The sequence below is a fragment of the Schistocerca serialis genome, chromosome 4, assembly GCF_023864345.2.
Source record: "Schistocerca serialis cubense isolate TAMUIC-IGC-003099 chromosome 4, iqSchSeri2.2, whole genome shotgun sequence".
NCBI classification, from domain to species: domain Eukaryota; kingdom Metazoa; phylum Arthropoda; class Insecta; order Orthoptera; family Acrididae; genus Schistocerca; species Schistocerca serialis.
The window spans coordinates 370,298,221-370,324,360 of NC_064641.1; the positions used below are offsets into that span (position 1 = coordinate 370,298,221).

General features: G+C 42.5%; 1 protein-coding gene across 1 annotated transcript in view; it reads right to left on the reverse strand.

The window, feature by feature from the left end:
* LOC126474472 (membrane-bound alkaline phosphatase-like) overlaps positions 1-22,309 on the reverse strand; it is a 75,890-nt gene extending 53,581 nt beyond the window's left edge. The window contains exons 1-2 of the mRNA XM_050101945.1: positions 22,139-22,309; positions 5,360-5,533 (exon numbers count right to left, since the gene is read on the reverse strand). Coding sequence (XP_049957902.1) covers positions 5,360-5,533; positions 22,139-22,294 — 330 coding nt within the window. The 5' untranslated portion in view covers positions 22,295-22,309. The remainder of the gene's footprint in view (positions 1-5,359; positions 5,534-22,138) is intronic.
* Positions 22,310-26,140: the final 3,831 nt, after the last annotated feature.

Genomic DNA, 26,140 nt, shown 5'->3' on the forward strand with positions numbered 1-26,140 from the left:
CTATAGACTTACCATCCCGCGTGTAGGTTGTTGTTAGCACTAAAACACGCATATGGCTGCGTTTTAAGTGATGTCATGACTTTGATGTATGGATGGCTGATGAATGGCGTCGTACTGAGTTCAGCGATGAATCGTGGTCGTGCGTTACCTCGGAGAGCCATCCTCGGCGAGCATCCTCTCTCTTGGAGAGAGGTCCCGTTGTTCCACTGTTCTGGAGAAGCATAGCAGTGCTTCTCAGGGCGGCATGGTGAGTGGTATAATCGAATACGACTTCATGTCACAACTGGTGATGGTTGAGAGTTATCTGGCGGCATAGCTGTGCTTCCGAACGCTCTGCATCATGTTACCTCTCTAGTAACAGCGTTGCGGTGCCCTTTTTCAATAGGATAATGCTTATCCCAAGTGGCACATGTCTTTATTAACTCCGTGCGTGAAGCTGAGGTACTCCTATGGCACTAAAGTCCCAGATCTGTTCCCGATAGAACATGTGTGCGATCAACTCAGATGTCTACCTCGTCCCAGTGCAAGTACCCACAATATCAAGGAATAGTTGCAACAGTTGTGAGACAAGACTTCTGGATATCAAGGTGAAATGGAACGCCTCCAATATATCATAATAATCTATATATTATTATTACGGATGGTATACATTGTCTTCTCTTCGGATTTTGCCTCACGAGAGGATGCGACAGCTTTATGTGACACATCCCAACTGAATTAGTTCCTGAATCCAGGCCACAGCGAGTGCTACTTTGTGCTTAAAGTGGGGCCATACTGCCAAATTCTTTGTAAATTTGACTCGGTACGTTAATCACTGAAACGACACCATATACCCTATCAGACCATGAAATTTAGATTCGTTTTCTCCAGTCCTTTCTGGTTTTCCACTTTTTTGACAAGGAACGTAAGAGGGGCGTTCAATAATTAATACGACGCTTTTTTCCTCGGCCACTTCTCGTTGGAAAAAAAAGTGAAATTTCTTGAGGGACATCACTGAATATCCCTTCTTTTGCCCCTGTAGTTTCATGACGTTCCTATAGGTAGCGGCGCTATACGCAGACTTCAAAATGGAGTCTGTAATTGGGTTACGTTGCAAGCAGAGCGGAAAACGAGACCATCGACGATATTTGTAGACGCTTGCAGAATGTCTACGGACGGGGTAGTGAACAAAAGCACGATGAGTCTTTGGGCGAGACGTCTGTCATCATCGCAACAAGGTCGCGCAAACCTGTCCGATCTCCCTCGTGCCAGCTGGCTACACACTGCCGTGACTCTTTCAATGCTGGAACCCGCGGATCTCAGTCAAACATCTGACTTCACAACTGGAAGTCTCTGTTGGTGGTGAAACATGGGTTCATCACTTCGAACCGGAAACAAAACAGCAATCCATGTAGTGGAACCACAACAAATCACCTCCGAAGAAAAAGATCAAAGCCGTATCCTCAGTTGGTAAGGACTGAGTGATTAGTCTGTTTGGTGCCCTTCCTCTTGGCCCAGTGATGAACTCTGGAGCATATTGTGCTACCCTCAGGAAATTTAAGAAACTTCAGTGTGTTGGTAGCAACAAAAATGCGAACTAACTTCAGCATGAGAACGCAAGCTTCACACAAATCTTCATTGGACTACTCTTCCTAATCACTCAGCAGATTGGATCTCGCACCATCCGACTTCCATCTGTTTAGCCAAATGAAGGATGCACTTTGCGGGAACCAGTATGCGGATGATTATGAAGTTACTGATGCATCGCCGGCCGGAGTGGTCGAGCGGTTCTAGGCGTTACAGTCTGAAACTGCGCGACCGCTACGGACGCAGGTTCGAATCCTGACTCGGGCATGAATGTGTGTGATGTCCTTAGATTAGTTAGGTTTAAGTAGTTCTAAGTTCTAGGGGACTGATGACCTCAGAAATTAAGTCCCATAGTGCTGAGAGCCATTTGAACCATTTGAACTGATGCATCAAGACGTTTGCTCCAGCTTCGACCAGTAGAGTGGTACCATGCGCGCAGGCAGGCTCTCCCAGTAAGACGACGTAATGAGAGCGAACTGAATGGATATTATATTGAAAGACGGGGTTTGTAGCCAAAAGTGGGGAGTCCTGAATAAAATCAACATGCTTTCAGAAAAAAAAGTGTTTCATTACTCGTTGAGCCGCCCTCTTACTGGGTGCTTATAATTAAAGCGTAGCTATTCACGGAAGTTCAGTGTGGCTAGTAATTACCTAATGACAGAGAAAGGTGGTAGATACGCTAACGCGTTAAAGAACCGATATGCGCTGGAAGAAAGTTGTTTCCTATCTCGTCCACCAGGAACAAATCTGGCACTGTGCATCGACTCTTCGACGTCTTCGGTGCCCATATTGAACGAACTGTGTAAGCGGCCATTAATAATATAGCAGACATAATGCCTGTCTCACTTTTTTGACTTTTTCTCCAATGCCCTTCTACTAATCCATTACATATGGAAACATTTACAAACGTCTCTCTTGTATTCACAAAGTCACATATGAACCTGGTGATCAAAACGGAACTAATGTTTTTCCAGCGTAAATCAGTTCTGTGTTAACGTATTAGAACATCCACCAAGTTCTGCCATGCCATAATCACAGCCTGGACTAGATCTCTGTGAGTAGTTGTACTTTAATTATAACTACCCAATACGTATCTTCTATGAGTGAAATTTCCGTAAGATTCTAGAGCGTAGAAGGTGATGTAATAATCCTCAGTATAAAATGAAGAGTGGCAAATAACTACTAATTAAAAACTCCTTGTATTGGGCAGTCTTCCTAAGAGGCCATTTTCCATACTCACGTAAGCTGACAATTCCTTAGCATACTTTTAGAAATCGTTTCTTACTTTCTAAACCCTCATGCAATATACTTGTCCCAAGCACGTCTTATGTTCCCTGCTTTGTTCTACTAAGTAATAAGTGATATAGTAATTTCTGTTAAAGTAAGCTTGATTAATGAAAGCCAGCCCTATGACCCAACAGATGCGAAAGTCCTCATTCAGATACAAGTATCACGAGTGAAAGACAAAAACGAGGTGGCAAATGCCCCAAATGCCTGGTAGATTCCGAACTTTGCAGTCATACAGTTGATACTATTAATGATTGTAATTATATTTAAAGATGTCTAAAACATAGCGAAATATAACGTGCGTGGATCACTTTCTTCCATTGCGATTGCGATTAAAATTTATTTATTTGGTTTATCGTATGGCATACATCACAAACCTTACACATTTTATACATAGAATGATTGCAGATCGACATCAAGACATTTAATGCAATCGATTACCTCTTCTGTTGCAGCGAGGAAATCTTTGAAGGTTCCCTTGTAGGCTCGAACCACTATGTGTCGGACTGTTTGTTTTCCAGCGCCGCCATCGAAATTTGGTGTTGGTTTCGTTCCCCATTTGCAGAGGGCGTCAGCATATCTTCCGTGGCCAGTACGCATGCGGTTTAGAGTTGTCCACACTTTGCGTGACTGGTTGTAGCCAGGTGGTTTCTCAGATGTCATGTAACTTTAGCATTTTGGTGGACAGTTTTCATGCCTGTGTTGTTTCTACAGATAGTCGACATCAAAGTTGGAGTTCGTCATCTCTTTAGCAGAGAGTAATGCTGGTATTCTCGATTTAAGTCTCCTGCGCTCCAAGTATGGGCAACTGTGGGTTATTACACTTACGCTCATAAATTAAGGATAATGCTGATACAAAATGAAACAAAGCTCTGGATGTCGGTTTACGGGTTTAAGTTACCTTGAGGTATGACCATGCGGTGCATTTGACCTGCGGTCGTGGCATGGTGGCGCTGGCAGCAGTCCACATACGCAGAAGTGTGTTGGTGCATGTAAGAGTACGGTGTAGGGAGTAGGTATACAGACGTTTTCAGACGTGCTAATCGTGATTGTGCGTTGCAAATGGCTCAAAGAACACATACTGATGACGTTATGAGGGGTAGAATATGAGAGGGACTGGAGGCTGGTCAAACACAGCAGGTCGTAGCACGGGGCCTCTGTGTGCCACAAAGTGTGATCTCGCGAGTATGACAACAATTCCAGCAGACAGGAAACGTGTCCAGACGCTGCAGAACGGCACGTCGACAGTATACAACACCACAAGAAGACCGATATCTCACCATCAGTGCCCGCAGACGGCCACGGAGTACTGCAGGTAGCCTTGCTCGAGACCTTACTGCAGCCACTGGAACGATTGTCCCCTGACACACAGTCTACAGACGACTGAACAGACATGGATTATTCACCCGGAGACCTGCAAGGTGAATTCCACTGACCCCTAGTCTCTGGAAAGCCCGTAAAGCCTGGTGTCAAGAACACAGTATATGGTCGTTGGAACAGTCGTCCCAGGTTATCACACGGACGAGTCCAAGTATAGTCTGAACTGTGATTCTCGCCGGGTTTTCATCTGGCGTGAACCAGGAACCAGATACCAACCCCTTAATGTCATTGAAAGGGACCTGTATGGAGGTCGTGGTTTGATGGTGTGGGGTGGGATTATGATTGATGCACGTACATCCATGCACGTCTTTGACCGAGGAACTGTAACAGGTCTGGTGTATCGGGACGTCATTTTCCACTAGTATGTTCGCATTTTCAGTGGTGCAGTGTGTCCCACCTTCGTCCTGATGGATGTTAACACACGACCCCACCGAGCTGCCATCGTGGAGGAGTACATTGAAACAGAAGATACCAGGCGAATGGAGTGGCCTGCCTGTTCTCCAGACCTAAACACCAACGGCACGTCTGGGATTCTCTCGGTCGACATATAAATGCCCTTCTTCAAACCCCTACGACACTTCAGGAGCTCCGACAGACACTGGTGCAAAAATGGGAGGCTATACCCCAGCAGCTGCTCGACCACCTGATCCAGAGTATGCCAACTCGTTGTGCGGCCTGCGTGCGTATGAATGGTGATCATATCCCATATTGATGTCGGGGTAAATGCACAGGAAACAGTGGCGTTTTGTAGCACATGAGTTTCTCGACGATTTTCTCAACTTATCACCAATACCGTGGACTTAATTATCTGCATCGTGTGTGTTCCGTATGTGCCTATGCTAGTTGCGCCAGTTTTGTGTAGTGCCACGATGTGTGGCACCACATTCTGCAGTTATATTTAATTTTTGAGAATGAGCGTAGTTATCTTGTTGAACTCACTGAGAAGAGGGATTTTTCACCGCATATCCGAGGGTGGTATGTGGCTCAGGGTTGGCAGCCATACACTGAGCGTAGATTTTATTGTGCCACTGATAATGCGCATGGTGTCATTTAATACTAAATGCGATTAAAAATAATAATAAGAAGAAAAGACGGTGTTACACGGTGTGCTCGTCGCTAAGCTCACCTGGGCCCAGCGGGCGATGGAGGTGGTGTGGTACTCCGTGTTGTTCTGCGCTAAGCAGTCTCCGACTGGGACGGCCGCCGACACGCCGATGGCACCCATGTTGGTCTTCACTCCGTCCAGGTAGGCGGTCGCTGTGCACGCCGAGTCAGCTGTCTGAGCATCGACGCAGTACGTCTGCGCACAGACAACAAAACTGTCGTTACACTAGGATTCCGAGTTCACTTACCATACGTCATTGGTTGCCTTGCTATATCAATTAGCCGGAATGATTATGTTATGTATATATATAGGTGGCACTGGCAGCCACGTTCGCCAAATCGTGTAGCCCTTAATCGAGTGGTGACGGAATCGATCTCAGATGCGGGCGTGAGTGTGGATCTAGACCTGTATAAACTGTAAAATTAGGAACACCTCAGCCGCATGTATTTTGAGTGTTATTTACGTATGCGACAGTTTCTGCAAGCAGTTTTTATTTGATGAACGAAGGGATCGCGTTTGGTTGAAATTAGGAGTCTACAGATACCAGTTACTTAATGCTGGCAGATATTTCGACTACACATGAGATTCAATTCCTCCTATACCTTGGTTGGGGCTCTGGAGATGGCGCAGTGAAACGCCGAAACTCTTCGCATGAAACTAGACCTATACGCCCTTCGAGTTATGTGTGCAGTGTTTGCACCTGTTCGGACTGGAATGCTAGCATATCACAAACTATTTTATACTCCGGGCAACGGTTTCTGTTGACAGGCATAATGAGGAAGAACTCCGTTCACAGCTCGTAAAATTGTTCTCTATCTGTCGTTCGTGCGGGCCGCTTTTGCCTCGCCCTGCAATGAGTTTCCATGTTGTCACGATGCAGGCAAATTTTAAAGAATGGGACACTTTTTCTTTACCTCTCGCTTGCCATAATTTTGACGATATTCTCTGAATAGTAACTTTCGACTAGGAGCGATGGATATACCTACGATCTTTTGACATTGCTCACTTGATGATGTATCTTAAAGCTGTGAAACCGGTCGTGTCTTAACGAAGAACAGTTTTACCTGCTGTGAGCTGAGTTTTTCCTAGCATCATACATAAAGCATATCAGTTTCTGTTGTAAAACAGTGGTTCTTCAGCTGTGGGTGCGACCACAATCGGAAAAGGGGTGGGGGGTTTCGAAGTTGAGTAACGTACAAGGTGAGCTAGGTATGTTAAAAACAATGAAAGAAACCACGGTCGTATTTTTAGCATTGTTTGAAACGATGTGAGCGATGTCGGCCGTCGATGGGATCCCCCCTTATCAACTGCGCTGTGACCCTACCCCTAACAGTATCGCGCTCAGAGCAAGCTTTGCCTCCTCTATCTCGACGCCTCCGTACAGTCTGTCAGACTTCGCTATTAAGACTTGACTGCAGTACGGAACGGTTCCTGGTAGGTGACAGACATTAAGACACCTGAGGCACATCGGCTGGCGGAGGGCAGGAAGATACGCCAAAGACGAAAACGAGAAGATACGACGAGAACTACTTATAGCTAGGCTTCGTGAAAACTAAATCAATGGTGAAGAATGGCTGCAGTGGGTAAGCTATTTAACCGTTCTAGTTGCTGGATGAAGCCTAAAATGTTAAAGATACAACTAGAAACCAAATGTTTTGAAGTAATGAGAAAACAGAAGGATTTATTCTATCGGAAAACGAAATAATTTATTGTGTACTGTACGTGGAAGAGTTTTGTGAACCGACCAATGTGACTTCGATGGCCGTTTTAGCCTCTTCGCATAGGACTGCTAAATGAAAGAAACTACACACGCTTGCAGAAACTCAGGTTTTAGCATCAGTGATCGATACAGAATCAACAATGTCTGGTGACTCATTTGCTCCACAATTGAAAAGCATTCTTATCTCTGCTGATACATCGGGTAGAACAATTGTAGGCATATCTGAAAATTTATTCGAGCAGGTAATCTATAAATTGCGTTAACAACTGTTTTACGCTTCAAGTGGACGAAGTGACTGGTATTCGTAAAGATTTGATTGCTTACGTTAGTTTCGCTAAACCCTTTTTGACATGATTAATAAATTTTTAATCAAAATGGGATATCATGGAAAAGTGCAGTGTAGTATGCACAGATGGAGCTCGGTCAGCGTCTGGAATTCACGATGCATTACAAGCAAGAATTAATGCTAAAGAACGTGATATCACCGACTGGTAGAATAGTCTGTTCACACAACCACTTTCAGACGTCGAACCATCATCAGGTTCATAAAAATATTCACAGCCGAAACATAAAACCTTTTTAAAGGAACACCCCGCCATATGACTGTTTTATTGTTAATTTAAATGCAACCCCGGTTTTGGCTTTATACGCCATTTTGAAATATTTGATTTTACATCATTAACACATATATATCATGACACTTAACATGTTGTCAAGCTCAGAGTTGGCCGTGAATTAAGGAAAATGGCCAGCTTCGAGCTTGACAACATATTTAGTGCCCTGCAGTATCTGTTAAAGACATAAAATTAACTCATATCGAAACATAAATTACGTCATCAGTCTATAAAAAATGTGCTAAGGAGTGTACTCATTCAAGTTACAACTACAATCGACATTTAACGCTGTGAACAGATTTACACCAAATAGAAGCGAAAACATATGAGGCAATAAGAACCATAAGGGCCAAAGGCGCATCGTCGTCGATTCTGGGATTGTAGCGTGTATGCATGCTCCTGACATCTGTTGATCTTACGGTGAATCAGCTTTATCAGTGCTGTGCCCTTACAATGTATATACGAAAATTTGCGAAAAACCCATTTCTCTGCATCAATTACACATGGGCCCAAAGTATAAATTTTCATTGCTAAAGGAACGCTCACTGGTTGCACTGAAACCCGGTTTCTTCATAAGAGCTGGCGAAAACCAACCTTGAAACATGGAGGCTTAGAAAAACTTGAGCTTTGGTTTAGAAAAACAAGCTTGAAACACGCAGACTTAACAAAACTCTTAAATATCATGCCCGAAGTGAACAAACAGTTTTATCTAAATCTCAAGCCTGATAATGTGCTTAATATAGACGATGATAACGAGGAACATGAAGTGTTGGAATAGGTCACAATTATGGGTATGTTACATTTAGTACGTGTTCTTTAAGTTCTGATTATTGTTTCGCATTATTTATAAGCTACACAACAGTCAAAAATAACCTGTTGCAACTAGACTATATATGAGAATTTTTGGATTAGCGTTATAAAAATAATCCAGAATGTTAATTAAAATTTCATAATTTTATAAGAAATAAAGAGGGTGCTCAGACTTGGCTAAAAGGAAACAAGTCAGACCTATGAGACTGTTTTTCTAGAACGAAATTTTCACTCTGCAGGGGACTGTGCGCTGATATGAAACTTCCTGGCAGATTAAAACTGTTTGCCCGACAGAGACTCGAACTCGGGACCTTTGCTCTAGAGAACTTGCCCGCTAAAGGCAAAGGTTCCGAGTTCGAGTCTCAGTCCGGCACACGTTTTTAATCTGCCAGGAAGTTTCAACTGTTTTTCTGAAAACTTTTTGTCTGTACTTTGGGCGCTTAGGGTTTTAGAGTCTCTTATTAAAGATGAAAATACTGATACAGTATGGACTTACTGTATGGTATACTGAGAGGCTCTGGCCGCTAAAATAACTTAGCCCATTTCCTCATGAAGTACTGCAAAAGCTAAAGAAACAGTTAAAATTATTAATCTAAAAATTCGTAAATTCAAGGCTTTTTCAAGTGCTATGTGAGGAGATGGGTTCTTATCACACTCAATTGCTCTTTTCTTAGTAATGCTCGATGGCTTTAAAAGGCTGAAGTACTGAAACGAAAGTTCGAGCTGAGGAATAAGGTATTCTGTTTCTTAAAGGAGAAAAGTCACTCTCTGGCAGACTGTTTCAGCAACGGAAATTTTCTATTGAAAATGGCTCATCTCATCGTCAGTTTTGACAAATGAAGTAGTCTTAACACTTCAAGATAACCAGGCAACTGAACTATCTTAAAATAAAAAAGTGAAGGCGTCCTTATAGCAATCAGAGCTGTTGCGAAACGGAATGGAAAGTGACATGCTACATTTATTCCCTATTCTAGTGTCAAAGTCAGAGGTAAAAGCTATTCTGATACTTCCAATGGACATATAAGCCAGCCTTCTTCTTAATCCTTTAAGACGGAAAGTTCGCTTCGAAATATATTTAAGCTTCGGATTTTAAGAACTGAATTTGATTAAAAATTAATTCCACTTTGCGGCTAGACTATCGTGTCGAAATATAAAACAGCAATAAAAGTTAGTTAATCTTACTTGTGACACTTCACTGAAGAAGAAATGTAACGAATTTTTTCATTTATTTTTTATTTTTGGCGACTTATTATCAACAATTTCTATCACTGAGCCAAAATGCAGCCGAGATCCTGAATCCTTTTGCAACAACATAGCTTTCAGAGATAGTTTTCATAGATGTGAAAGTTGCAAAGCCAAATTATCGTTCAAACCTAAATGTAAGGAAAGAATTTCTAGTGGCTATTTGTACTGTTACACCACGTCCATAGAAACTTTCTTCTCAAAAGCAGGCTCATTCATCACAATGAACTTCGTAATATAAAATTTTAATGCCCTTGTAATCCTTGTTTTCTGAACTGTACGTGTCGTTCATCTCAGATCTTACGAATAAATGAATATAAGATAAAGATAATGAACTTTCCGTATTATACCTATAATAACTGATTTAATCTTGATTTCTATTGAGTAGAAGTCCATCTAAATTCACGTTCGTAAGCCAGAGCATCAGGCAATCAAAATATAAAATCAGGTTATTTCATTAATAATATGGGCTGGAGGGCTGATACTATTTTTTTCGTGAAAGGGGGGGGGGGGGGTGGACCAGAGGAAATTTTTTTGGGAAGAATTGTCCAAAGTGATAAAGAAGCATCTGTTGGGAAACGGACAGATTCTCTTGGAGAATAAAAGACATACAGATACGTGATAAGGATCTATATGTCAATTGAATTTCGTGTCGTTCGTGGGGCAGACTGTCAGTTCGGTACGATGGACAACATCTTGCTGTAATTGTGGATAAAAAATGTAAGTTAATGTGGACAAGCAGAAGAAACATTCGTATACAGTATTAGGATCTGAGTCACGGATATTAATTAAAGACTGCTCTGCCCCCTAAGATTTTCTCCATACCTATTGGATTACAAGGGCGGTGCCCCGACATTAGTGTCCTAACAATACGACGCAATACCAAAACGAAAAAGATTTCAAAATTTTCCTGCTCTGTTAAGTACAAGCATTTAGTGTGTATTGGCAATTTCTCTGGTAGCTGAGAACCGAGTATCTTCGACAACAATATTCCTAATAGATGTGTGTTTTGTGAAGTGCGTCAAAAAGACAGGTTATCATTTCGAGTACTTCACAGAAGTATATAAATCTCGTTCATGAACGTACGGGCAACAAGGTGGTTGTTGACCTAACAGGAATCGGTGGAGTCTTATGTGGCATATTTGAGAAACTCGGATTTCATTAAGGCATTTATTGTGTTGAGTAACTTTTTAGTTCTCAAGAAGAATAAAGAAATCTTTGTTGACTGGATGAAGGATTTAGTTGGTGCTAAGTAAAAATAGGCAACTGAGCCTTATCAGCTTCTATCACATTAGTGTGATGGATTTTGATTAGTAATCAGAAAGACAATAACAACTTTGCTACCACTATGAGACTGAATATACCTGTTTTAATGCAATGTGGCCATGTTTTATATGTTTAGCTTTGTATTTGCCGCCGATATTCATTCAATATGTTGTGTAGTTACTGAAATCTATAACTTCCTAAATTCGTAATCCTCACTGTGACACTGTTCACAAGTGCTGAAAGTGTTTTTCTTACACTGTCAATTAAACGGTCAATGGAACGAAGGTGAATAATTTTAAAATCGAAATTTAAGTCTTGAAAAATACATATAGCTTGTTACCTAAAGCCACATTTAATAAAGTGTGTAGCATGCAAGTATAAGTAACCGTAAGGTAACTGGTCTGATTATCGGCCGTTGTAACTTTTTATTCAAATTATTTATTTATTTTCAAATGGAAATAGTATTTAAGAAATACTGAATCCTAATTTTGTCAAAACATTAACTTCCTTTTATCTAATTACTAATTGCAAGAAAATATGAGTATTCAGAATACAACAATACTTTGTAAGAAATTCTAAAAATGAAACAGAATATGAAAACTTTTATATTTGCAGAGCAGTGGTTTCAAACCTGGAAGTAATTACGCCCTCAGAGGTAAAATAACTTCTTCTGGGGAGTAAAAACTAAACGATTCGATTGTATCAGTCCAGAAACTAAATAATCTACAAAAGATAATTAGTCATCATAGTTTTGTAAGACTCTAATATTGGTTATATACGTTATCTATAATTACTTTTTCTCAGTTAGTAGGATCAATGCGATGGACGTAGGAGTTCCTTACGTAGTCCACCCGCTACGCAAGTGTGTTGTCCTTTGTCCCGTACACCGCTGATGATAAAAGTGAGACATGTACGTAATAAATGTTAAATATCTCAAGAAAATTACTTGTCCAAGCTGTAGATGATACCTTGCAGCAATGCAGAAATATCCTTATTACTCGCTTCGAAACAGATAAATGAATTAATTGACAGCAAAACACAGCAGTAAGTACATAAGGGCTACTACAGCCATGTACACAGTTTTGTTATTGTTATTATTACTGTTAGAGCGGTGAGCCACAAAGCATTAAAAGCCTGAAGTTATCCTATTTCTGCCAGTTCAGAAGTAAGGAGTACAGAATTGCAGTGATTTATGAACAGTAAGTACAGTGCACACATCTGAACTTGTTGGATTGTAAATGGGGCTGCGGAGTGCAGGTCAAGTAAGTGCCACAATGGAGAGGAGTTATGCAGGGGAAGCATGTTTTGTAACAACTGTGTACCCTCACTGTGGTTAGTTAGCTTTCTTTTCTGAGGAGTTGTGGGCAGCACTTGTGATGCACCTCGAATTCCTTCATTCTAACCGATTCACACACACACACACACACACACACACACACACACACACACACACAAATAAACTAAATATCATTCATCTTTAATCATTTTGAAAAGAAAAGTGCTTCAAGAAAAGTCTTTCATTCTGCATCTTAGTTAGGTGCTGAACTTGGTGATAAGGTGGTGGAGGAGAGCAAAGATTGGCGAGTGGGGAGTGGGGGGAGGAGGGTACTAGCTAATGTCTGTTTGCAGTCAGGGTAATGGTCTAGAAACACTGTTCTAGACATTGAACAGTATTATCAATGTACAAAATTTTTCTGTTTATCAGTAAGTCATCTCGCATATCTACACAATATTTTAACTTAACTGTATGCGATTATTAATTAAAATACATAGATCTATTTTTCTAAATGAAATTATTCAATTCAGCTACATTAACATTTGCATTTCATAAGGAATAAAGAATTTAATTTAAATAGCCTACGACTTCGCAATTGCAAGATCTTTACGATAAGCAGCAACTTTGTTCCTGTCACAGTCGTCACGGTTTCGAGATTACATGCTTTAGGAATTGGACATCCAGGAATGCACTTTCAGATCCTGCAAAATGACGTGAAATGGACGGAGTGAGTGCGATCAGCCACAGGGAAAACTCTGGGGCGATTTAGAACACCTGTAGCCCCACGTAAAGTCAGAATGAAGCAACACATAATAGAAATTCACAGGAATGCTGCTCGGTTTTTTTTTTTTTTGCCGATCCTTTCGATCAACACAGTATTATTACTGAAGTGCACCGTATGTTTAAACTCCAGTTCATGGAGGAAAGAAGACAATCTTTCACCGAAACACTAACGGGGAGATTTAGTGACCTTGCATTAACGACAGACTGAAGAACGATTCCAGTTCTCCAACGTTTGTCTCATTTAAGGACGGTAATGGACAAGTAAGGAAAATTAGAGTTTGTACAGATGCATACAGACTATCATTTACCTCTTGCAGGGTTTGCAAGCAGAACAGTGAAAGATCCGGACAGTCACAAGGGGTGGAATTATTGGTAGTTCAAGCGTTACGTTGCCCCTTAAGGACACGACTGCCAAGGAAAGGAGGAACGCACTCCGTGTGCACACCGGGTGGAGTCACACCATAACGGTTCCTTCCGTGTGCAACGAAGAACACAGGATGCAGGGGGTGGCTCACGTCGGTACGAATGATGTGTGTCACTTGGGGTCGGAAGAGATTCTCTCTGCTTTCGAGCTGCTATCAGAAGTTATAACGGCTGCCAGTCTTCTTTGTGAGATGAAAGCACAGCTCGCCATTTGAAGCATAATCGACGGAACCGATTGCGAACCTCTTGTACTGAGGCAACCCACGGGTAGCGGGGGCTGTGTTGCGTGGACCGAACGGTTTTGTAGGTTAAAGTGCGTCTGGGAAACACAGATAGGGCTTCATTCTCACAGAGTGCAGGTCGAACTCAGGAAGAACATATATCTAGGAATCCTCGGTACAACAACTGTAAAGTGTCGTAACTGTGTTGGGACAGCACCAGAGCTCCAAGCACCAACAAAAAGCACTGCTTCTCAAATCGTTATATGCACTGAAAGCTGGCTAAAGCCGGAGATAGGTTGAGCTGAAATGTTTCGACGAACCTAACGGTGTACAGAGAGGATAGGCTACATACAGTTGGCGGTGGCCTGTTTGTTGCTGTTAGAAGTAGTTTATCTTGTAGCAAAATTGAAGTATATTGTTCCTGTGAGTTGGTATGGGTGAGGTCATTCTTGGCAACCGGAACAAAATAATATTAGGGTCCTTCTATTGACCTCCCAAACTCAGATGATACAATTTCTGAAGGACTCAAACAAAACATTAGTCTAATTTCAAACAATTGGTCTAATTACAAACAAGTACCTGATTCGTACAATTATAATTGGGTTGATTTAATTTTACCCTCGATATGTTGCCGAAAATACATATTCAAATCTGGAGGTACACATAAAACTTCTTACGAGATTTTGCTAAACGCATTCTAGTAAACCGTTGTGAAAACACACGTGTCCTCTTTGCAACAAATAATCCTGAGCTAATAACTAGCATCAAAACGGACACAGGGGTTAGTAAACACAGATCTGTTGTAGCAAGACTAAATACTTAACAATCATATACAACCGCTCGCTCTACGTAAGTCGCTGACCCAAAGACTGGAAAGTTAAACATGCCACACCAATATTCAAGAAAGCCAATAGGAGTAATCCACTAAATTACACATTTCGTTAACGTCGACATGCAGCAGGATTATGGAAAATACATTGTGTCTGTACATTGTCAATTACCTCGTAGAGAACGCTCTATTGACACACAGTCAAAACGGATTTAGAAAACATCATGCTTGTGAAATAAAACTAGCCCTTTACTCACACTAAAAATGGTTCAAATGGCTCTGAGCACTGAGGTTATCAGTCCCCTAGACTTAGAACTACTTAAACCTAACTAACCTAAGGACATCACACGCATCCATGCCCGAGGCAGGATTCGAACCTGCGTCCGTGGCAGCAGCGTGGCTCCGGACTGAAGCGCCTAGAACCGCTCGGCCATTACTCGCACTAAGTGTTGGGTGCTGTCGACAATGGATTTCGAACTGATTCCGTATGTTTCCATTTCTAGAGTTCTTTTAACACCGTACCTTACAAGTGGCTTGTACTCGGATTGTTGCTTAATGAATATCGTCTCAGTTATGTGACTGGATTCGAGGTTTCCCGTCAGATAGGTCACAGTTCGTAGCAATTGATGGAAAGTCATCGAGTGAAACGTAAGTGATTTCTATTGTTTCCCAAGGTAGTGCTATAGATCCTCTGCTGCTTCGTGTCTATATAAACGGTTTAGGAGAAAATCTGAGCTGTAGTCTTAGGTTGTTTGCAGACGGTGCTGTCGTTTATCGCCTTGAAAAGTCATTAGAAGATCAAACGATTTAGAATATATATCGGTAAGCTATGAAAATTGCCAGTTGACCCTAAATAATGAAAAGTGTGAGGTCATCCACATGAGTGCTAAAAGGAATCTATTAAACTTCAGTTATGCGACAAATCAATCTAATCTAAAGGCCTTAGTCAACTAAATATATGGGATTTACAATTACGAACGATTTAAAATGTTGTGGGGAAGGCGAACCGAAGACTGCGTTTTATTGGGGCAGAACACTTAGAAGATGCAACAGATCTACTGAAGAGACTGACTACAGTATGCACGGCTGCGCAGTCTGGGATCGTTTCCATATAGGGATAACGGAGCACATCGAGAAAACTGAGAGAAGGACTGCGCGTTTTTACTATCGAGAAATAGGGTAAAGAATATTACGGACATGAGACAGGATTTGGGACGGACAATATTGAAATAAAGCCGTTTTTTGCGGCCGTATGTTCTCAGTTTTTCCGTGCGCTCTTCGCGAGTGGAATAATAGAGATTATGATGGTGGTTCGATGAAGCCTCTGCCAGTCACTTACGTTTGATACGGAGAGTATCCATGTAAATGTAGATAAACTGTTCGCCATGCTACAGTATAACCTCATGTTTGTACCAAGAGTGCTCATCTTGCAAGCTATGCAGGAAAACTTATCCGAAGTTTGGAAGGTTATGGGTAAGGTACTGGTGCAAGCAAACGTGTGTGGGTGAATCGTGCATCGCGCGTGAATGGCTCAGTCGGTAGAGCACTTTGCCGCCTCAGGTAAAGGCTCCTGATTCGAGTCTCAGTTCGGCACAAAATTTTAATCACCCAGGAAACTTTGAAATAACGCTAACTGCCCTTATCATAACAATCACCGATAACGTTACTCTTTTCAGAGAGGATCTTCAGCTATCGCGAAAGTCCGTTTTCAGATTAGAGATGGGGCTCTAAATTCAGGAGGAAGAGAATTAATCATAGATGTTAACAAATGAGAAAGTCTTCCCAAGCTGTGTTTACTAATTAATGATGACTTTCCACCTTATTCGGGACAGACAAGACTTTTATTTTCCATTTTTCAGCCACTCTTGGTATTAACATACCATCAGCAAATATTTCCTACATTTTTCCCCATACAATTCTCTGCATTTACTTCATCAAAAGGAAAAATCTTTGACTGCAAATACTGCTTCGCCATTCGTCCTTATCTCATCGCATCTACGTTAACGATTAAAACTCTTTGACAAATGTGCTCCCTAGTTCGAAGACTTAGTTAGTTTCAGATCGAATTAAGATGGTGGTAAAAATTTGGAAATACCAAAAGCACAACACATTACTTTGCCTAATATGGTGTAGGAAAACTGTTGGGATTCAAAATAGCTTCCAGTCGTCGCGGAATGGATAAATGCAGGTCCTCAATGGTTTTCTAGGATATCTGTAAAATAGTCACAAGTACCCGTAACGATGAAGAGGTGATCAGCCATCACGCAGCCTGCTGTCCAAAGAAGACAACAAAGGCTGAATAATGTTGCGATCAGGTGACCATGGTGGTCAGGGAAGATGCGACCTATTCATCCTCATTCTTACAAAACCAACTGCGGACGGCAAAAGCTGTGCGAACAGGTGTTCTGTCGTCTTCAAACACAGCATCACCATTCGGGGACAAATATTCCACCACTGAATGGGCCGGATTAGCCTATATGTTCAAATAATCTTTGGCAGTAATACGACCTTGCAGAGTAACCTTGGCGCCTATGGATTATCACGATATGGCTGCCCAGACCGTCACCGAAGTCTCGCCATATTTCACTCTTGGGTCGCAAACTCCATCAGAAGTTTTAAACAGTGTGAAACAAGACGCATCTGATCAAATCACTTTCTTCCATTGCTCCACAGTCCAGATTTTAGGGCTCCGGCACCAAGTTCTCATGTTACGTGCATCACTGATGAGTGGTTCCGGAATTCAAACTCGCTCTGCAATTTCTTCTTTATGCAGCTCGATTCGTATTGTACTTTGTGCTGACAGACGTAAGTTCAGCACTAATGTTTTCACGTGTCGAACTCTCATTTCTAGTCTCAATCCTCATCACTGACAGTGCCTCACAGTCACATAACACACACTTCCATCGGCATTGTGACTTAGAGCGTGATGATTCCCCGTTTTTCTTGTCTATGCCTCTTGAAGCACTTAGAACCTCGGATACTTTGGTTAAGGAAGTACCCATCACACGAGCACCAGCAATTTTCTCACGTTCGAATTCACTTCGCACCGACATAATGCACTCACAACTACACAGAACACAGTTATGACCACGAGTAACACTTGCAACATGTTGAGAACGATGTACAGGTGCCGTTCATGGTGAAATACAACAGTGCGAATGGCAGCACTGGCTAGCATCTGAATTTATGTTCATGCATGCTCTTGTCTACATCTACATCTACATCCATACTCCGCAAGCCACCTGACGGTGTGTGGCGGAGGGTACCTTGAGTACCTCTATAGGTTTTCCCTTTTATTCCAGTCTCGTATTGATCGTGGAAAGAAAGATTGTCGGTATGCCTCTGTGTCGGCTCTAATCTCTCTGATTTTATCCTCATGGTCTCTTTGCGAGGTATACGTAGGAGGGAGCAATATACTGCTTGAGTCCTAGGTGAAGGTATGTTCTCGAAACTTCAACAAAAGCTCGTACCGAGCTACTGAGCGTCTCCCTTGCAGAGTCTTCCACTGGAGTTTATCTATCATCTCCGTAACGCTTTCGCGATTAGTAAATGATCCTTTAACGAAGCGCGCTGCTCTACGTTGGATCTTCTCTATCTCTTCGATCAACCCTATCTGGTACGGATCCCACACCGGTGAGCAGTACTCAAGCACTGTGCGAACAAATGTACTGTAACCTATTTCCTTTGCTTTCGGATTGAATTTCCTTAGGATTCTTCCAATGAATCTCAGTTTGGCATCTGCTTTACTGACGATTAATTTTTTATGGTCATTCCATTTTAAAACATTCCTAATGCCTACTGCCAGATAATTTATGGAATTAACTGCTTCCAGTTGCTGACCTGCTATATTGTAGCTAAATGATAAAATATCTGTCTTTCTATGTATTCGCAGCACATTACACTTGTTTACACTGAGATTTAATTGCCACTCCCTGCACCATGCGTCAATTCGTTGCAGATCCTCGTGCATTTCAGTACAATTTTCCATTGTTACAACCTCTCGATATACTACAGCATCATCCGCAAATAGCCTCAGTGAACATCCGATGTTACCCACAGGGTCATATATATATAGCAACGGTCCTACGACACTCCCCAGCGGCACACCTGAAATCACCCTTACTTCGGAAGACTTCTCTCCATTGAGAATGACATGTTGCGTTCTGTTATCTTGTCGCCGTGTTTCTATATTTATGTCCAACCTCTGTATTACGTCCAACGCGAGACTTAACGATTATTATTAGTTTCATTTTCCTATTGTGAAATAGTGCAGCACCTATTTATTTCGCTACAGTGTCCTCCTCTGCTATATCAAAATTCTGAACTGCTGTTTCTCACTGTACAGATTTTTCAAATCTTCTTGCCATTTATGTGCCCCATATGATAATGTATACACTCTTATTTATCCAAAGTTACTGTCTATCTTCTTCTACACCGTATCGTTTATCCGATGGTCATCATTTTCTCAGTCTCTTAACAAACCTGTCTCGTCATTTTTGGGTTAGCTTCAGTCGCATTTCGTTTTGGCAAGGTATACAGAACACTTGTGAGCAACCTGTAGCACTGTTAATCCTGGTTAATCCCTTGCACACGTATATTTATTTTTCTCAGCAATCATTTAGAGTCGCATCTTGTGAGAGTCTCACTGGAACTATGGTTGTCCCCTTCGTTATCACAATCCTCAGTGATTTGATTTAATCTTTGGATTATTTACATTTAATTTCGTCCCAGATATATTAAAACTGAAGAAACTGCAAAAAGGTGGGAATTTAAGAAAATGGGACCTGGATAAACTGACTAAACCAGAGGTTGAACAGAGTTTTACGGAGAGCATAAGGGAACAATTGACAGGAATGGTGGAAAGAAGTACAGTAGAAGAAGAATGGGTAGCTCTGAGGGATGAAGTAGTGAAGGCAGCAGAGGATCAAGTAGGTAAAAAGACGAAGGCTAGTAGAACTCCTTGGGTAACAGAAGAAATATTGAACTTAATTGACGAAAGGGGAAAATATAAAAATGCAGTATATGAGGCAGGCGAAAGGAAATACAGACGTCTCAAAAATGAGATCGACAGAAAGTGCAAAATGGCCAAGCAGGGATGGCTAGAGGACAAATGTAAGGATGTAGAGGCTTATCTCACAAGGGGTAAAACAGATACTGCCTACTGGAAAATTAAAGAGACCTTTGGGGAAAAGAGAACCACTTCTATGAATATCAAGAGCTCAGATGGAAACCCAGTTCCAAGCGAGGAAGGGAAAGCAAAAAGATGGAAGGAGTATATAGAGGGTCTATACAGGGGCGATGTACTTGATGACAATATTATGGAAATGGAAGAGGATGTAGATGAAGATGAAATGGGAGATATGATACTGCGTGAAGAGTTTGACAGAGCACTGAAAGACCTGAGTCGAAACAAGGCCCCGGGAGTAGACAACATTCCATTAGAACTACTGATGGCCTTGGGAGAGCCAGTCCTGACAAAACTCTACCATCTGGTGAGCAAGATGTATGAGACAGGGGAAATACCCTCAGACTTCAAGAAGAGTATAATAATTCCAATCCCAAAGAAATCAGGTGCTGACAAATGTGAAAATTACCGAACTATCAGTTTAATAAGTCACAGCTGCAAAATACTAACGCGAATTCTTTAGAGACGAATGGAAAAACTGGTAGAAGCCGACCTCGGGAAAGAACAGTTTGGATTCCGTAGAAATATTGGAACACGTGAGCCAATACTGACCCTACGACTTATATTAGAAGAAAGATTAAGGAAAGGTAAACCTACGTTTCTAGCATTTGTAGACTTAGAGAAAGCTTTTGACAATGTTGACTGGAATACTCTCTTTCAAATTCTAAAGGTGGCAGGGGTAAAATACAGGAAGCGAAAGGCTATTTACAATTTTTACAGAAACCAGATGGCAGTTATAAGAGTTGAGGGGCATGAAAGGGAAGCAGTGGTAGGGAAGGGAGTGAGACAGGGTTGTAGCCTCTCCCCGATGTTATTCAATCTGTATATTGAGCAAGCAGTAAAGGAAACAAAAGAAAATTTCGAAGTAGGTATTAAAATCCATGGAGAAGAAATAAAAACTTTGAGGTTCGCCGATGACATTGTAATTCTATCAGAGACAGCAAAGGACTTGGAAGAGCAGTTGATCGGAATGGACAGTGTCTTGAAAGGAGGATATAAGATGAACATCAACAAAAGCAAAACGAAGATAATGGAATGTAGTCGAATTAAGTCGGGTGATGATGAGGGAATTAGATTAGGAAATGAGACACTTAAAGTAGTAAAGGAGTTTTGCTATTTGGGGAGCAAAATAACTGATGATGGTCGACGTAGAGAGGATATAAAATGTAGACTGGCAATGGCAAGGAAAGCGTTTCTGAAGAAGAGAAATGTGTTAACATCGAGTATAGATTTAAGTGTCAGGAATTCGTTTCTGAAAGTATTTGTATGGAGTGTAGCCTTGTATGGATGTGAAACATGGACGATAAGTAGTTTGGACAAGAAGAGAATAGAAGCTTTCGAAATGTGGTGCTACAGAAGAATGCTGAAGATTAGGTGGGTAGATCACATAACTAATGATGAAGTATTGAATAGAATTGGGGAGAAGAGGAGTATGTGGCACAACTTGACAAAAAGAAGGGACCGGTTAGTAGGACATATTCTGAGGCATCAAGGGATCACAAATTTAGCATTGTAGGGCAGGATAGAGGGTAAATATCGTAGAGGGTGACCAAGAGATGAATACACCAAGCAGATTCAGAGGGATGTGGGTTGCAGTAAGTACTGGGAGATGAAGAAGCTTGCACAGGATGGGGTAGCATGGTGAGCTGCATCAAACCAGTCTCAGGACTGAAGACCACAACAACAATAACATTCGTCCCAGTCTACGCAGCAGTTCTCTGGAACGTGCTCCCACGCTGGCCGCAAGGTTGGTAAGCCGTTGTTGTGGCAGGGCTGACCATTTCTTCACTAACGCGGTTCACAGCTGCTGTATGGTCACTGATGCAAGTAGACGTACCGCGGTACCTTCCCCTATGCATACCACAGGTGCTCGATGGGATCGGTCGGGAGATAGCAGACCAGTCAATTTGCTCCACCTGCGCTGTTTGATGCCGTCGCGCACTGTCTTCCATGAAAATGAAATCAGGGCCGAATTCACTCCTGGAAAGCAGCACAAGGCAAAGGAATATGGTGTCACTATAACGTGGAGCAATGCGTCCGCTGTGCCCATCCAGCATAATATTTGACCACACCAAAACTCCTCGACGAGCACAACGATCGTGTTCGACAATACTGGACGATCTTCATATGACATGAGGTGGAAACACTATGCGCCCATGAACGTTGAAGGTAATATTTGTATAATAAGTACAAAATAATTCTATCAGGAATTGCAGTCATTTTCTATAGACTGTGGACGCGATTAAACAAAAGAGGGTAATTTATGAAAAACCGTGTAAAAAAACCATCTGTTTCTTAACCGTTGCCAGAGTCCGTTATCAGAAAATTCACATGTGATTTGGCACAACAGCAAGTGATCTTCATCACGCAATCTACTACCGAGATGAATCGAGTGGTAACTGACAGCGCTCCGTTACTTGGCCCCGCTCACCTTTGATAGTCCGGTGTAGGGGAACTTCTCGAAGCTGAGCTGTGCCTGCTCCCCTGTGGTGTTGGAGCGCTGTCCCAGCAGGATCCTCGCCGCAGTCATAGTGGGGATGGACATGCCGTCACCCAGGAACATGATGACGTTCTTGGCGTGCCCCATAAGCCGCTGCTGGCGCAGTGTGTCTAAAAGCGTCGCCTGCGCTTGGTTGTGCCAATGGGCCGCATCTGGAAGACAGTAATACCGAAATGTACAGAAGTCTCATTACTTAACTGTAGAGGCAGCCGCCGAGCCGAGAGGACGCGCAGCAGAGCAGTAGCAGCACTTGTGTGATAAACCGTAAATCAACTTAGTTTTCGTTTTCGTTCACGTGCTTCTGCAAAGAAGTGAACTGTACGTGTGTATTTTACTGTGCAGGCTAGTGGTTAGAAAATTATTCATAGTTTTTGTTTTGGCGTGAGTCTTATGAACATCCTTGTGTAGCGCGGCTTCCTGTCGTACGTTTTCCTTGTAAAGAACATTATTTCCGTTTAACAGCTTGCGGTCTCAGAGTTCAGTGACAAATCTGCACACCAACTTACTTTATCCTCCTTTGATATATTTTCAAACTCAGTATCGCTATTTCAGACCTTATATCTATTTTATACAAAGTACGATGTGAGAAGGGACTGTGCTTGTTGTGAGCAGACACAAGGAGCGTTGGTTGCTGTCCGTAAACACCTGGAAGCTGTATTGGCTGCCGTCGACAAGCTTCTAGATAAATGCTCATAGTTGCGATGACGTCTGGGCGACAGTGACGAGACCTGCGACACCTTTGGTGTCGCTGGAACCCCCTTGTGGCCTGGACGTCACTGCGGCTTCCCATACGCAACATCTGACCGGTCCGTCCTCACTCCAGAGTGGGTGGCAGACAGTTGGTGGGATCGTGTGTCACTGGGCGGAAGGCGAAAAACGGAGCAGGCCGTGCGACTGGCTCCCTACGCCTTAGGAAGAGGTGCGAGGTGCTTCCCAGTGTTCATGATAACTCTGAGCCAGCACGGGATGCCTCTCCTGTTGGGCCAACGGTCGAGTTTCCTGCTCAGAACGGACAAGTTCAGAGGGTGTGTATGCTAATCGTTTGGAGCTCCAATTTTAGGTCGGTGATGGAGCTTCTCAGGGAGACAGCAGGCATGGCGTGAATGAATTGCAGCGTGCATTCGGTATGTTTGCCGGGAGGTGTCATCCGTGATGTCGAAAAGGCCGTGCTGGCGGCTATCGAGCACACTGTGTGTAATCAGCTACATGTACTCGCACATGTCGGCTCGAATGGCGCCAGCCGCTTGGGTTCTCAGGTCATCCTCGGATCCTTTCGGCGGCTGGCTGATTTGGGGAAGGTAACTAGCAACGTACACGGTGTGCTGGCTAAGCTGTCTATTTGTAAAAAAATGGCTCTGAGCACTATGGGACTTAACATCTGAGGTCATCAGTCCCCTAGAACCTAGAACTACTTAAACCTAACTAACCTAAGGACATCACACACATCCATGCCCGAGGCAGGATACGAACCTGCGGCCATAGCGGTCCCGCGGTTCCGGACAGAAGCGCCTAGAACCGCTCGGCCACACCGGCCGGCTGTCTAATTGCAGCATCGTACCCAGGGTTTCTGGCGGTCCTCTGGTTTGGAGCAGAGTCGAAGGTCTAAACCACAGACTCAGACGGCACTGCGACGGTATCGGGTGCGAATTTCTTGACATCCGCTATAGGGTGCAGAATTGTAGGTTTCCCCTTAATAGCTTAGGCGTGCACTACACACAGGAAGCGACTACTAGGGTTGAGGAGGACGTGTGGCGTGCACATTGAGTTTGTTAGGTTAGAAGACCCCTCGTTTGGGAGCAAACACAATTTGCCTGTTAAATCAGCCACAGCTACCTCAGAGTATCTTTGTCGTGGCAGATCAGAGATATAAAATATTTATATGATTTTAGTAAACTGCAGTAGTATCCAAGGACAGGTCCCAGAATTAGTATCGCTTATTGAAGATTATAATGCACAGATAGTATTGAGAACAGTAATCCTAAGTTCAGACTGGAATGTTTATCGTAAGAGTAGGTTAGTGAAGCCGGCCGGGGGGCCCGAGCGGTTCTACCCGCTACAAAAAAATGGTTGAAATGGCTCTGAGCCCTATAGGACTTAACTTCTGAGGTCATCAGTCCCCTAGAACTTAGAACCATGTAAACCTAACTAACCTAAGGACATCACAGGCATCCATGCCCGAGGCAGGATTCGAACCTGAACCGTAGCGGTCTCGCGGCTCCAGACTGTAGCGCCTAAAACCGCTCGACCACACCGGCCGGCTCGATCTACGAGGAATGTTAAGAAAGGTAGGAAGATATATTTGCTCAGCAGTGGTGACAAGATACAAAGTTCAGAATATCTCAGCAGTCAGCATCAAATATTCCATGATGAGGACAAAGATGTGGAGAACAAATGAAAAAATTCGAAGGCATCTTTCAATGTGCCCTAGACAAATATGTTTGCGAGTAATGTTTTAAGGAATTGGAAAGATCCACCATGGTATAATAGCAGTGTTAGAAAAGCGCTACGTAAACAAAGAGCACTTCATCTCAGATTCAAGAGAAGTAAAAACCTAGCTGTCAAACAAAAGTTGAAGGAAGCGAAAAAGAGCGCAAGGAGAGCAATGAGAGAAGCATTCAATGATTTCGAATGTAAGACATTGCCAACCGACCTGAGTAAAAACCCTGACCGATTTTGGTCGGATGTAAAATCAGTTAGTGGGTCAAAAATCATGTATTCATTCTCCCAGCGACCACACCGGCACCGAAACGGAAGACAACAGAGAGATAGCCGAAATACTGAATTCTGTCTTCCGAAGTTGTTTCACCGCGGAAGATCGTAACATTGTCTCTCCTTTCAATCGTCGTGCGAATGTCGAAATGGCAGATATTGTGATAACCGATCACGGAAATGAGAAGCAGCTACAATCGCTTAGTAATTGAAAGACTTAAGGACCAGATGAGATACCTATAAGATTCTGTAAGGGTTATACGAAAGAACTTGCTCCCCTTCTAACAGTAATTTGTCGTACATCGCTTGAGCAACGAAATGTACCTAACTACTAGAAAAAAGCACAAGTCGTTCCCGTTTTCAAGAAAGGCCGTTAGAAAGATCCACAAAATTATAGACCTTTATCGTTGACATCAATCTGTTGTACAATTATGGAGCATGTTTTATGCTAAAGAATTATGACGTTTTTGGAAGATGAACAGCTCCTCTATAAAAATCAACATGTATTCCGCAAACAGAGATCCTGCGAAACTCAGCTCGCTCTGTTCCTCCATGAGACCCACAGCGCAGTGGACAACGCCGCTCAGGCTGATGCCGTGTTCCTTGATTTCAGTAAGCACTTTTGACACCGTTCCACATTGCCGTTTAATGAAAAGAATACGAGCTTACGGAGTATCGGAGCAGACCTGCGATTGGATTCAAGACTTTCTTCCAGGCAGAACTCAACATGTCGCTCTTAACGGAACTAAATCGACAGATGTAAAGGTAATATCCGGAGTCCCAGGGAAGTATGATAGGACCGTTGAAATTCACAATATATATAAATGATATAGTGGAAAGCGTCGGATGCTTTTTAAGGCTATTCGAAGATGATGCAGTTGTTTATACCAAAGTATCAACGCCAGAAGATAGTAAGAATTTGCAGAACGACCTGCAGAGATTTGGTGAATGGTGCAGACTCTGTCAGTTGACCCTGAACGTAAACAAGTGTAACATATTGTGCATGCATAGGAAAAGAAATACACTACTGTACAGCTACACTATTGATGGCAAAAGTCTGGAGACACCGTCTGCCGTAAAATAACTAGGTATAACTATCCAGAGTGAATGACCATATAAAACAGATAGTGGGAAAAGGAGACAGAAGACTCAGATTCAACGGAAGAATCTTAAGGAAATGTAACTCATCCACGAAAGAAGTGGCTTAGAAGGCGCTTGTTCGCC